Source organism: Phodopus roborovskii, unplaced genomic scaffold (assembly GCF_943737965.1).
Source record: "Phodopus roborovskii unplaced genomic scaffold, PHOROB, whole genome shotgun sequence".
Lineage (NCBI taxonomy): Eukaryota > Metazoa > Chordata > Mammalia > Rodentia > Cricetidae > Phodopus > Phodopus roborovskii.
This window is the reverse complement of record NW_026126482.1, coordinates 19,828,329-19,842,451: the sequence shown is the minus strand read 5'-3', so window position 1 is coordinate 19,842,451 and position 14,123 is coordinate 19,828,329. Positions and strand designations below refer to the sequence as shown.

At 44.8% G+C, this 14,123-nt stretch overlaps 1 protein-coding gene across 4 annotated transcripts in view; it reads left to right on the top strand.

Annotated features, from left to right (window-relative positions):
- Positions 1-14,123, top strand: part of Hivep1 (HIVEP zinc finger 1) — a 130,589-nt gene that overhangs the window by 96,688 nt on the left and 19,778 nt on the right. For all 4 annotated transcript variants that reach the window (XM_051194379.1, XM_051194377.1, XM_051194378.1 and 1 more), the window contains 4 exons: positions 467-6,414; positions 9,546-9,679; positions 10,400-10,575; positions 13,757-13,858. In XM_051194379.1, the coding sequence (XP_051050336.1) occupies positions 467-6,414; positions 9,546-9,679; positions 10,400-10,575; positions 13,757-13,858 (6,360 nt within the window). The remainder of the gene's footprint in view (positions 1-466; positions 6,415-9,545; positions 9,680-10,399; positions 10,576-13,756; positions 13,859-14,123) is intronic.

Sequence of the window (14,123 nt, the reverse complement as noted above, 5' to 3'; positions counted from 1 at the left end):
TGGTCATCACACTTCCTGATCCCACCCAAGGTCTATTCCCTGATTCATTACTATAACCTTTTTGTGCATACAAATATTAGCATCCCATGTACAGAAGCTTCCTGGAGCTTGCAGTTAATTGTTATGAGTGCAGTAAGTCAGATACCCCCATAGGAAGGTTGAGTTTTCTTTGCTTGGCCAGCCTTCTGAGAATGTGGTGTCAGTAGTCCCCAGTTATGTGAGCAATGGGGAAGGGTTATCTCCTTGTGAAAGGTCTAGATCCATGACGTGGGTTCCCCTAGAAATACTGAGCATGATCTTTGCATTATGTTTCTGTAGGCATTGCCTGGGAACCTTCTTAAAATGTCAACAGTGTGGACATGCCTTTGTTAAAGAGGCTTTCACCCTCTTGATAGTAACCATAGTTGTTAAATAATCATGGCTCAGGTACAATTTTAGCAACCTGTTTTATGTTTTGTCTTAACAGAAATCCTAGAGGCTGGTATTAAAGGAACCTCTGAGTCTCTCAAAGGTGTGAAAAGAAAAAAGATTGTTGCCGAGAATCACCTGAAGAAAATACCCAAATCTCCCCTGAGAAACCCTCTTCAGACCAAACACAAGCAAAACACAGAAGAGTCGTCATTCAATGTTGTCCAGAGTGTGTCAGAGGCTCATAAGAAACACAACTGTGTCCCTGCTAAAAGCGGGAAGCAGTGTACCAAGCAAAATGGAGAAACACCAGGCATGACCACTGAGGCCTCAAAATCTGAAGACCCAGTCTCTCCAAAGACAGGCTCATTTCCCCACCACAGGTCAGAGCTGCGGAGATGGAGGTCTGAGGGCTCAGACCCAGCCAGGCTCAGTGGCCCTGATGGACAGAGGGACTCCAGCCCCTCACCTAGTCAGACCAGGACTGACAACAGTGAATGTAACTCCCCTTGCTGTAGCACCAGGCCCCTCTCCTACACAAGTACTGCGTTCGATGTCTTACTGAAAGCAATGGAGCCAGAATTGAGCACCTTGTCACAAAAGGGCTCATCTTGTGCAATTAAGACAGAAAAACTGAGACCAAATAAAACTGTACGGCCTCCTTGTAAATTAAAGAACAGTTCCCTGGATGCCCCAGATCCTGCGTCCCAAGAATCGGTTGCCGAATCACAGTGTTCTCCGTGTACCTCATACCCAGTACATGTGGCGTCTGCTCAGAATGAGAAAGTGGCAGCTCAGTCTGTTTCTCACCTGTATAATCCACACGACCACCAAGTTCCCACACCTAGCCAACAGAATCAGCAGCTTCCAGGCCATCTGGGCTTAGCAGGATCCCTGACGAATCTGCCCACCCATGAGAACACTAAACTTGAACCGATTTATAATATAGCAGTGACATCCACTGTAGGTCTCCCTCCTCCCTCTGGTAGAACTCAGGTCACGCCTCCACACCAGCAAATGGATTCCACTTCTTCGTCAGTAAGCCCCGCCAGTTCCACACAGTCGCCCCCAGGGCCGGTTTACAGCTCAACTCATGTTGCCTCTGTTGTCAGTCAAAGTGTGGAACAAATGTGCAATCTTCTTCTGCGAGACCAGAAGCCAAAAAAGCAAGGCAAATATATCTGTGAGTATTGCAATAGAGCATGTGCAAAGCCCAGCGTGCTTTTAAAGCATATCCGCTCCCACACTGGTGAGCGGCCCTACCCCTGTGTGACTTGTGGGTTTTCATTTAAGACTAAAAGTAACCTGTATAAGCACAAAAAATCCCATGCCCACACTATCAAACTGGGTCTCGTCTTACAGCCAGAGGCTGGTGGCTTAGAGGCTGGTGGCTTGTTCTTGTCCCAAGAATGCCCCAAGGCACTTAGTGTCCATTCGGATGTTGAAGACAGTGGGGACAGTGAGGAGGAGGGGCCTGGAGATGGGAGGCAGAATGGCCCAGGGGTCATGGACCTACAACCTGTGCAAATAATGAAGAAGATAGCAAATCCGGAAGCTTTACCCAAGTCCTTTTCAGGCAATTCAGATCATGTGGTCAGTGGCTTCTCTTCACAGGACAGACCTTCAGAGTCACAAGCACTGACAGACTTACCAAAAGTTGTGGTCCACCCAGTAAGTGTTTCCACACTACGAACTGACAGTCCACAGGGGGCCAGTCCCAAACCTGAACTTCCCAGCACACAGAAGCAGAAGGACCTTCATGTTGCAAATATACTGTCACATCCAGCCGGTGTATCTTCCCTAGAGACAGATGAGAAGTTCCATCAGAAAGGGGATGTGAGTCAGTCAGAAGGGAAGCAGGAGTCTCACGGTGGAACAACACACGCGCAACTCCAAAGGCAGCAGGCCACAGACGACCCCCAGGAGCAGCAGGGCAAACTTCTTAGTCCACGGAGCTTAGGAAGCACGGATTCGGGCTACTTCTCACGTTCTGAAAGTGCTGATCAGGCTGTGAGTCCACCAACTCCATTTGCCAGAACTTTTCCCACCATGGATCCAGACCCAGCTAAGAACAGTGGGACCCCAGGGCCTCGAGTTGGTGTTCCAGCACCCACCACATCGGTCCCTGGAGAGAAGCCATCAGTTGTAGCAGGCCAGATGCGCCCACCCTTGGCAACCAAAACTCTGGAGGAGAGGATTTCAAAGCTGATCTCCGACAACGAAGCCCTGGTTGATGATAAGCAACTGGACAGTGTGAAACCTCGGAGAACCTCGCTTTCCAGGCGGGGAAGCATCGACTCCCCCAAATCATACATATTTAAAGATTCCTTCCAGTTTGACCTGAAACCAATGGGTCGAAGAACAAGTTCCAGCTCTGATATACCCAAGTCCCCGTTCACCCCGACCGAGAAGTCCAAGCAGGTATTCCTCCTGTCTGTTCCTTCCTTGGACTGCCTGCCTATCACGAGAAGTAACTCCATGCCAACCACAGGATATTCAGCAGTCCCTGCAAATATGATTCCTCCCCCTCCGCCTCTAAGAGGAAGCCAGTCATTTGATGATAAAATCGGAACTTTCTATGATGATGTCTTTGTGTCAGGACCCAACCCGTCCGTGCCCCAGAGTGGACATCACCGTCCCCTGGTCAGACAGGCTGCCGTGGAAGACTCATCGACTGGTGAGAATCACACGCTGGGCTCTGGGCAGTCTGTGGATGAGAGCTGTCAAGGGTGCCCAGCCACCAGTGAGCCCGGGCCAGTGCAGAGCAGAGTAGCCCAAGCCCCTCCCCTCGAAAAGAAGAAGTCCCATCAAGGACGGGGGACCATGTTTGAGTGTGAAACCTGTCGAAACAGGTACCGCAAACTGGAGAATTTCGAGAACCACAAGAAATTTTACTGTTCAGAGTTACACGGGCCCAAAACAAAGGTGGGTGTGAGAGAGCCTGAGCATGGCCCTGCACCTCCTGGGACCCAACCCCAGGTTCTCCACTACAGAGTTGCTGCCCCCACTGGTGTGTGGGAGCAGGCACCCCAGATCAGGAAAAGGAGGAAGATGAAGAGTGTAGGCGATGATGAGGACCTGCAGCCGCGGGAAAGCGGCACGTCTCCAGAAAGCACTGAAGCCCCTCAGCTACAGCCTGCCCTGGGCTCTGTCCCCAGTCCATCCAAACACACCACTGCCACAGGTGAGCAGGCACACAGAGGCGGCCAGCTGCAGAGCTCTGCTCAGCTTGTGGCCAGGGCCCCCGAGCAGGCCCTACACCTAAAGCAATGCCCTATGGTTGAACAGCAGCTAAGTTGTGCAGCTCAGGACAAGATGGAGGTGAAAAGACAAGGCGGCGGCATCTCTGTCATCCAGCACACCAACTCCCTGAGCAGGCCTAGTTCATTCGACAAGGTGGAGCGCTTGGAAGGAGGCACCACCCTTCCTCTACAGGAGCTAGGCAGAACTGGCATGCCTGGGGCTCTGAAGGTGCTAGGGATCGCCCCAGAGGAAGGCCAGCTGCCTCAGACAGCACTTTCACAGGCCCTTAGAGGAGAGCCACAAGAATGTTCTAGAAAGATTCCAAGTGAGCGGTTTGTGTTAGGACAGCCCTTGAGACTGGTCCGGCAGCACAACATCCAGGTCCCAGAAATTCTGGTCACTGAAGAGCCAGATCGGGACCTGGAAGCCCAAAGCCATGACGAAGAAAAGTCAGAGAGGTTCAGTTGGCCTCAGCGAAGTGAGACCTTATCAAAGCTGCCCACAGAGAAACTGCCACCCAAAAAGAAAAGGCTCCGGCTGGCTGAGATAGAGCATTCTTCAACCGAGTCAAGCTTCGATTCTACTGTCTCCCGGAGCCTCAGCAGAGAAAGCAGCTTATCGCACACATCCAGTTTCTCAGCCTCCTTAGACATAGAAGAGATTTCTAAAGCAGACGTGTCCCCCAAAGTTGACTTTCCAAATAAAGCGGAGTTTCTTCTGATTCCATTGGGCTCGAACACACTCAGTGTCCCTGGTAATCACAGAGAAATGAGGCGGGCCGCATCAGAGCAGATCAGTTGCATGCCCACATTGATGGAGGTCTCTGATTTCCGAAGTAAGTCATTTGACTGTGGGAGCATCACTCCTTCCCCGGCAGCAGTGGCAGCACTTGTCGAGTCACAGCCCTCCAGCTCCCCTTGTGGTGTTGGGGGCACTGGACACGTGCCCCTTTTGGAAAGGAGGCGAGGTCCCCTGATCCGGCAGATATCTTTAAACATAGCTTCCGATAGTCACCTATGTCCTGTTAGTGCATCATCCTTCCAAAATATTGTTCTTCCTAGTGTGAATGCAATGGCATTTCAGGGTCCGAGGCTTCCTGATGCATCTTCCGCCGAGTTTCCTGCACATACTGTGCACTCCCAGGCCCTGGCTAAGGATCTTCAGCCAGAAAAGTCAAGTTCTAGCTCTACTGACACTTTTCTTCCTCATCAGCTTCTTGATGTCCATTTATCACATAAAACTCACACACCCCTTAGTCACCAAAACACGCCACTGTCTCTGCCAGCGTCTGCACAGGGCGGCAAACCAGGTGCACATCCTCCTATGTGTGCGTCTTCTGCCAGCGAGGGCAGCTTTGCTCCAAAGTACCAGCTCCAGTGTCAAGCATGCACTTCCGGCCAGGGTTGCTCTTCTAGTCCTTCGCATTCTTTACCTAATCACGCTCTTCCGGATCAAACTGGAGCAGGTCCAGGTGTGACTTCAGTAGCGCTGTCAGCCAAATTAGTCGATCCTGTGTCTAAGTCATGCCCTCTACCATCACCCGAGCTCAGGCCACCAAGCAATCAGATGCAGAAGGGACTGCCATCCTTTTTGCTGCCGGTGCCCCAACAGACTGATGTTCCTGTGTACTGTTTTGCCACTGTCACACCTCTGCCACAAATCCTAGTAACCCATGATCTGTCTAACATGCCAGTTTGCCAGACCAATCAAAGTAGAGTGCCAGTCAGTGAAGAACAAAATTCCATGCCAGAATCACAGAACCATCTCCAAAATGCATTGCCAACAGCAGAGAAGGATCTTGCATCCAAACATGTTCTTCCAGTGATGGGCCAAAATGCTTCAGTTTCAGTTTCAGAATCTTTGACCACAATTCAGAAGATGTCCGTTGGTAGACTCTCCCCACAACAAGAATCCTCAGCCTCAAGTAAAAGGATGCTTTCTCCAGCAAACAGTTTAGACATTGCCATGGAAAAGCATCAGAAGCGGGCGAAGGATGAGAATGGGGCTGTTTGCAGCACAAACATTAGACCTTTGGAGCTGCCAAGTTCCAGAGGTGAGGGCAGTAAACAGAAGAAGCCAGTGCTGGTAAGGCAGCTTTGTACTACAGAGCCCCTTGAAGGAGTGACACTAGAGCAGGACACATTTTCTGCACCCGAAAGGAGCTGCGAGACTGCTAATTTGACACAGGTTTTACCAACTGATAATTTGTCATCAGGACCCTGTAAGTTTGTAGTCACAGACCATGTCAATGAATTGCAGGAGTTTAAAAATCCCAAGACGTCCACATCATTGACTCCTACAGTACAAAATTTACCTGTCCCTTCAGAAAGTGCCTGTGTTTTGCCTTTGAAATCTATAGACAACAACCAGGAAAAGGAGCCCCAAGCACCTAAATATCAAGAGAATAAAGCAAATTTGCAAGGTCAGAGTCACCTTTCAGTCCCTGCTGTGTCCTTGTTAAGCAGTCCAGACACTCAACCATCATTCCCCAGCCTCAAGACTGCTACTAGCTTTACATGGTGTTATTTGTTAAGACGGAAGTCATTGCCATTGCCTCAGAGTGACCAGAAAACTTCAGCCTATACTGGATGGACAGTGAGCCCCAGTAACCCAAATCCCCTTGGTTTGCCTACAAAAGTTGCTCTTTCTCTTCTTAATTCTAAACAGAAGACTGGAAAGTCACTGTATTGCCAAGCAATAACCACCCATTCAAAGTCAGATTTAGTGGTCTATTCAAGCAAGTGGAAAAACAAGTTAAACAAGGTACTTGAGATATAATTTCTCTTCAAATGTAGTTTGTGCAAATTGGTTTCAATAAGTCTTGATACTTTTTAAGTGTCTTACTTACAATAAGTATTTTAATTTTGAAAGACAAGTTGTATTATGTGATTATTAGAGGGAAGGTGACATTCTCCCCAGGAGTCACACTGGGAAGAATCACCTACAGCCCTGGCAGTGATTCAGTCTGTAAATATTTTGCAAACAATAACTTCCCCGGGCACTGATTGTTGGTTTGGTTTTGGGTTTCCCTTCTGCTGGCTCTGTTCAATTGGAGTTAGAATTTTGATTTTCTGTTCATTGAGGATTTGTTAGACGAGAGAAGATCAGGGCCATAATCTCTCAAGGCTAATTTGGAAATACCAACCTATAGGTTACAAGAGGTGGCTGTGTTCTGTTGTGAACTATACAAAGAACCAGTAACTTGCCCTGTCCTGTGCCTCACCATGCCCACTGCAGAATTCTAAGTAACTTCTGAGAGCCACCAATAACTGCCAAAAAGATACATACAAACACATGCCCTTATTAGTTGATTTGATCAAGATTTATGGAATAATTTAAGGTCATGACATTATAATCTGGAGTAATGGGTGGAATTCTCACTAGAATTGCTGGCTTTATAAAGTGGGGAAATCGTTTAAGCAATCAGTTAAGTAAGGGTATTACATTGGGCTCTGGTCATTGAGAATTATTGATGAACTCTTTGATCCATATCTGTCAACATGAAATATCTGTGGTACTAGCATTGCAGTAGGAGTCTGCACAGTTCTAACACGGCTGTTGTATGGAGTTGTGGGTTATAGGAAGGCACTCCAAGCTGGTGTTACTTCAGCAGGGTTGATGATGACAAAAGCGATAGACACTTAGATAAATGAGATTTTTTTTTTTAATTAGTCGATCTTTAAGTCATGTGGAAATGAGAAGAAGTTGGTTTAGTTAAAGAGTGCAGGGACTCTGGCATGGACTGCAGGTTTTGTAAGAAGTTTGAGGTTGACAACACAGGTGAAAATCAAGGGTTGTACATGGTAATGGAGACCCATCTATGTCAGGGAAGGAAGTTTCATCTACATATACATTGATTTTGTTGTTGTAACTTCTTAGACCCTGCGTTCCCTCGATTAGAGCCTTACTCGGGCTATACCTCCCTGTGAGAATGTGAGCAGATCTAGGTTTATGTTCCTAATGCCCCAGTGAACATGGTTCTACCAGGCTGGAGCTGGACCTCAGTGGTGAGCCTGTGTAAGATACTCCTTTCCATCCCCAAAACCCAAGGGGAGAGTTGAAAACCTGCAAGAATCCTGGCTCTGTGTTCTTAGATTTCAAATCTCTCTGGAGGGAACAGCAGGTGGACAGCCTATCCAGGAGCCTGCCAGCTTGCAGGAATGATTGCAATTGCTCAGAGGGAGGAGAATGGAGAGATGATGAAAAAAAGTCCACTTGGAAAGACAGAGAAATTGTTCCTAGGAGGAGAGCCCCAGAAGGAAATGGTGGCAAGCACAACTCAGAAGAATGTATCTCAAGAGTTATTAAGAGTAGTGGCATCATATAAAGACGATGCAAGAGTCTGTGTGCTGTACGTTTGTCACTGGAGACTTGAACCCATATGGCAATACATTCAGGTTTCAGGATGGAAAGGAGCAGAAGGGTGTCAGAAAGTGAAAACAGAAGCAGTTTGGGCAGGATGCAGGTGATGCCCTGGAGTGCACAAGCACACTGGAACTGTAGAAATGACCGTTTGAGCCATTTCATTCCTGATGCCTTCAGCAAGCAGAAGCTGGATTTGATGGTAGGAAAGAGCAAAATGTACAGGGAGTTGGGGGCTGAGGCATGCTCTTGGGGGAAAAAAAAAAGAGCTTGCTTAACCTGTGTAGGTTCCAGTTCCCATCTCTTAAATGCTCCCCCCCCCCACAGGGGTGATTAATATTAAAAATGTAAGAAAGACCATTGCTAAAGGGGTTCCAGGATTTTGTGTGTTCTGCTTTGTGGAGAATCCGGTCTGCATATGCATCGCCACTCTCCCCTTCTGTGGACTGGCCAGCAGCCCTTGCTTGCCACTGCCATCGTCAGGACTAGGCTCCCAAGTCCTTTTCCGGTGGACACAGCCACTCCTCCATAATGTGCATTCTCTGATTGAAGGAAGTCACTTCCCTCTTGCTGAGTCCCACTGTAGGAAAGGAACTCTCACTGATGGGAGTTGTGCCTCTTGAGAAGGCAAGGACACGACTTGTAGCCTTGCTGTGAACATTTGACTTTGACAAAGTGACATAGCCCTATGAAGTCTTGCATACAGCTTAAGGCAGAATTCCCTCTAGGATAGCTATACATGCTTTGTCATTTTGATGTCTGCTCCCTTTTCCAAACATTTTATCCTTGTCAGCCCAGTCTGACTTTGACTTGACATGACTTTCATGCTAACCAATGTTTAGTTTTTTGAGAGCTACTCTAGAGAGAGAAGCCACATTCTACTTCAAAGGAATGGGAGAGGGGCAGGGTGGAGACTGGGAAGTGGGTCTTCTGTTCCACTGTTAAGGCTCTCCCAGGTTAAAGGGGTTTTAGTGGTGTCTTTGAGGGCCCTAAGACTGTATTGTATCTAGAGTTAGCTAGTGCTTTTCCATCTCCAAAGAAATAACTCTTTAAGAGATAGACTTAACTGGGCAGTGGTGGTGCACACATTTCATCCCAGCACCCGGGAGGCAGAAGCAGAAGAATCTCTCAGTTCGAGGCCAGCCTGGTCTACAGAGCTAGTTTCAGGACAGCCAGGGCTACGCATAGAAACCCTGTCTCAGGAAAACAAATAAAACAAAAAGAAGGAAGGAGGGAGGGAGACAAGAAATAAACTATTACAGGTGGCCAGTGAAACAGAAAGACTGTTGAGGCTGTTAAAGAAGGGTTTCTGTCAAGTTCCTGGACTCCCAGGGAATCACTTGAGGTGTCACGGACTGTGGTAGGAGCCTGGAGGAAAGAGGGTAGATGGCCTTGACTTCAGCTACCTCTTAGGAGTACACTTCATTGAGATAACCTCTTGTCTGTACTATGTTATGTTGACTGCTAATGAAACGTTCTGGTGTTTGTGTTTCCAGCTTAATAAACGTAGTTTCTCTTTTTTTCCCTTTCAGAGAGCAGTAGGTAATCAAAAGTCCTCAGTAGTTGAATTCAGCAATAAAGATGACTCTGAAATTAACAGTGAGCAAGATAAAGAAAATTCCTTAAGCAAAAGTGAACCAAGAAGAATTAAAATATTTGATGGAGGGCAAGTACATGTTTTCTTCTTAAATGTACATTTAAAGTGGCCTTTTAAACGTACATTTGCTATCCTGTGATAAAGAGCTGCCAGGGGTGATTTTATTGAAAGGTTTCCTGACAACATGTGTTAGTATTCTCTTAAGGCATGGTGTTCAATAGAGGTAATGATGACCAGGAAAAAAACGTAGAACCTGGAGGCCTGTGAGAATAGCTTGAGAGTAAGCCTGGCTTACACGTGGACTTGCAGCATGGGATGGCTTGGGAAATTTCCCTAAGGGAGATGTGTATTGCCTTTTGCTGTCTTCCTGACTTAGTTCAAGAATAATGAAAAAACTATAAGACCTGGTGTCAGTTATGATGAGAAAAACAAGCTACAAGAAGAGCCAGTGACAGGAAAAGCTTGATACTGTTTCAGGGTTTACAGTCAAGTGTTGAATTTAGTAATGAAAAAAAAAAAAAAAAAAAAAAAAACTTTCAACCTGACATCTTCAAATTGTGGGAACATTTAAGAATTAAACATCATGTTGAATGACTACAAGTAGAATTAGTTGTCAGAACTTTAGGTGTGATACAGAAACTGGGAATCTTCTTTCTTAAATGTCCATTAAATCATCATTGTAGATTGTGTATGAAAGTTGTGCTCTATTTTTTAGGTTGAGTTTTCATCAGTAGTTTCTCAAAAGACACAGTGTCCAATTCCCCTGCTCATTTTCCCCCTTTAAATTAGATACAAGTCAAATGAGGATTATGTATACGTCCGAGGCAGGGGAAGAGGAAAGTACATCTGTGAAGAATGTGGAATACGTTGTAAGAAACCTAGCATGTTAAAGAAACACATACGAACCCACACTGATGTCCGCCCCTACCACTGCACGTACTGCAACTTCTCCTTCAAGACTAAAGGTATGAATGGCATGCTCGTTGCCATGGCCCTCCTTCCCTTTTCACAGGAAGGCTCAGGTCCAGCCGTGTGTTGTCTCTATCAAGGACAAGTAGCTTCCCTGGACTAAGTTCTATCCTGACAACATTGTTGATTTGTTCTTTATGTTTCTAGACCCTTTGAGGAAAGTACTTCTAATGAACACAAGTAAAAGTAACATTTTTAAAGGATCAGCTGTTTCTTTTTATATTTTACTCCCTGAAATATAATGCCTTAACAATGCTGACATGCTTTCAGAGTACTTACTTTGGGGCTGAAGAAGAAAAATAAGGTTTTGCAATCACAAGTAAGTTGCATTTGAGTTCAAAAAGGTTCAAGTAGGGTTCTAAATAATAATCAGAATAAATTTTCATAATTGCTCATTTTATTATCAAATTTTAGCCATAAATAGCTATTTTATGATAAACTTTAACCTAAATTATATTAAATTTCAGATTTAAAGTTTTTAAACATTTCTGCTATTAAATGCTTTTAGTGGACTCGTAGTCATTAAAATTACATTTAGTGTACTTCTGTTTTATGTTTATTTAAAGCATAAGCCCTTACGATGAAGTAATTTTACCCTGCACAGCTTTCCTGTTATGTGTAATGAATACACTATTATAAAATGTGTACTCCTTGTTCACAGGTCATTCTGTAACAAGTCATTAAAGATGGCAGTTTCATACACTGTCTTTTACAAAGTAGGACTTTCTTCAGCAAAGCAGTCTAATGGTGGGGATGCCTGGCTTCACCTTATTGAAACCATCTCTGTCCCTTTTGAGTTCACATTTGCCTATTGTTTCTGCTGCTGTTGTGGGACTGGCTATCTTTCTAGTTCTTTGGTAACGATAAATCATCTCTTTAGCCAGCTTTAGTGCATTTCTGGCTCAGATTTATTGGCAGTTAAAGTCACAGCTGAAGCAACGGGATGCTTTTACATTAGCTCAGACAACAGTAGGCCCTCCTTCCTCTAGAGATGGTCAGGGAGGCAGTGGTCAGGGTTAGTCCTCAGTATTACGAGGACCTTTGAACCATTTACTGCTCTTTTCTTGGTGGACACTGTGATTTAAGAAGTGTCTGTTAACTCAGGAAGTGAAAAGAGGAACATGTTTACAAGACTAACCTTAACAATCAAACATATATAGCAATGTTGCTGAGATGATCAAGGTATAACCTAAAACAAGTACATTCAGCACATGTAAATGCAAATGTTTTTTCTTTTTTTTAACTCTTTAGGTAGTTGATTGATAATAAGTGATAGATCAAGCCATGAGATGATACGTATATTAAAATTTTAAATTCCCAAATCCACCCTTGATAGATCAAGCCATGAGATGATACATGTATTAAAAATTTAAATTCCCAAATCCACCCTTGCACAGTTCTGTATTAGTTTCTTAGCACAGACCTTGCTCTGTCTATCTGTTTGGGAACCAAAGTTTTTTGAAGTGAAGATTAGTGAGCCTTCTAATTTGTCTTAGATATTGTACTACTATGAAAGCATTTGACTTAGATATGGAGATCTCAGCCACAGCAAGGTGGCTTTAAACCACTTGTTTATTTATTTGTCTACTTTTTAATTTATTTTTGTCATTTTTTTTTTTGTTCACCTTTACTGTGAAAACTTTGCCACTCTTAAAGGAAAGTACAGATTTATATAATAACTACCAGTTTGCCCTGTGTATATTAATGACTCTTAACATTCTGCTATATTTTTCAGTGTAATGTAAATGTCAGCCACAGGCAGACCTTTTAAGTCTGGGGTGTTATCTGTGGGATACACCTGGCAGTCGTCAGAAGCTAATACCTCTTAGTGATCATGTGCTTTGGAAGCATCTCAGACTTGGACTTCTTATGCACTTGGCTTAGGGGTGCTGTGTGGTTGTTTGACAAGAATACGCCAGGTAGTGCCAGAATTGGTGTATGCAACTGTGACCAGCTTCCCAAACTGCATTTATCAAGCAATTGAAGCTGTGTAAATTCAACAGATATGCATGGACTTCTAGTGCAAGCCCAACATTTGAAACAAGGATTCCAGCGTTTTAAAAGCATTTCTAAGTTTTTCCTGCCCCCCCCAAATTCAGTATTTAAATTTTTTTCTGTATTTTCTCAAAAAAGATAGTGTTTTGAGGCATAGCACCATCCACTCAGGATGCCAGGGGTCCTTGCGAGCCCCTGAGCTGCTCTCTGTCATCCATGGTCATTCCAGGAAGGCATGTCCTGTGTACTCACTCAGTTGGCCGTGTCAGCTGCCAGAGCAGATAGCCTAGACTGCTCCAGAGGCATTTGCTCAGCTTATGGGGTGACAGTACTAAGCAGGTTCTCTCTTCTGTGCCACTCAAAATGCTGTTCGTGATGCTCAAAAGCAACCCAGAGTAGTCGCTGGTAGTCCGAACTTAAACACTGCAAATGCCTAGGGGCCAGAAACAGGAGAAACTAAAAACTAGCATGGTAGGGAGATGTTTAAAATGTCATAGAGGGGTAAAGGCAATATTCATGCTGGGTCTGGGATTTGATGCCCGTTGGCCCTCCCCTCCCCAAGTTCACCTGACCCTCCTTTCCATTGACTTTGGGCCGTATGGGAAATAAGCGATTGAAAGTGCCCTGAAATTAATGAAATTGTTAAGGTCCCAGGTAGATGAAATTATTAAGGTCCCAGGGAAGAAAACTCTTGTAGAGGTCCTTCTACAACTTGGGATCCTTAGGACTCCATGGAAGACCGTATTACTGAAGATGAGCTTAAAATTAAAACAAAAGTACATACTGGGAAGTGAGCTACTGTGAGAGCAAGCCAACAAACACAACTAGTGGATAAATTATAGTTCAATAACTACAGGTGAGAATGCACTCTGAAAGACACATGGAATGTGCATACTCTTTATGAAATAAGAACTGGAGAATAGGTCCCAGTGGGTAAAAGTAGCTACCATCAAAATAGACAATGCAGATTTGAAAACAAAATGCTGTCTATCACTGGCAAATACAAGGGTCATTGCAATGAACTATAAATATCAGCGTTTTATTGTATACAGTTTTAGTTGTTGGGATTGTTTATCCACAGTGTATATGTTTGTTTTTAGTAAGAATAGAATTTTCTAGAGTTGACAAGTACAGTATCATAATAACACTACCCAAATTTAATAAATATTCTTCTCCCTTAAGGAAATCTGACAAAACACATGAAGTCCAAGGCACATAGCAAGAAGTGTGTGGATTTAGGCATCTCGGTGGGTGTAATAGATGAACAAGACACAGAAGAATCAGGTAAGCCCCCACTGGTCTTTTTCAGAACGCTCGATAGCATACCAGTTATTTCACATGCACACTCCCCCTCTTTATTCACCTAAGCTATGGACTCCTGATTCGTGGTATTGTCATCTACAGTTTTCTGCCTGCTTCTCCTGCCCCGCTGTGGAAGAGTCAACATATAAAACTATAAGCTAACTCTTAAGAGCTTGGTTAGCCTTCCCAAAGCATGTGTCTGCCCATGCTGACCTTGGCCAATGTTTTCAATTGGCTTGAATTTGCC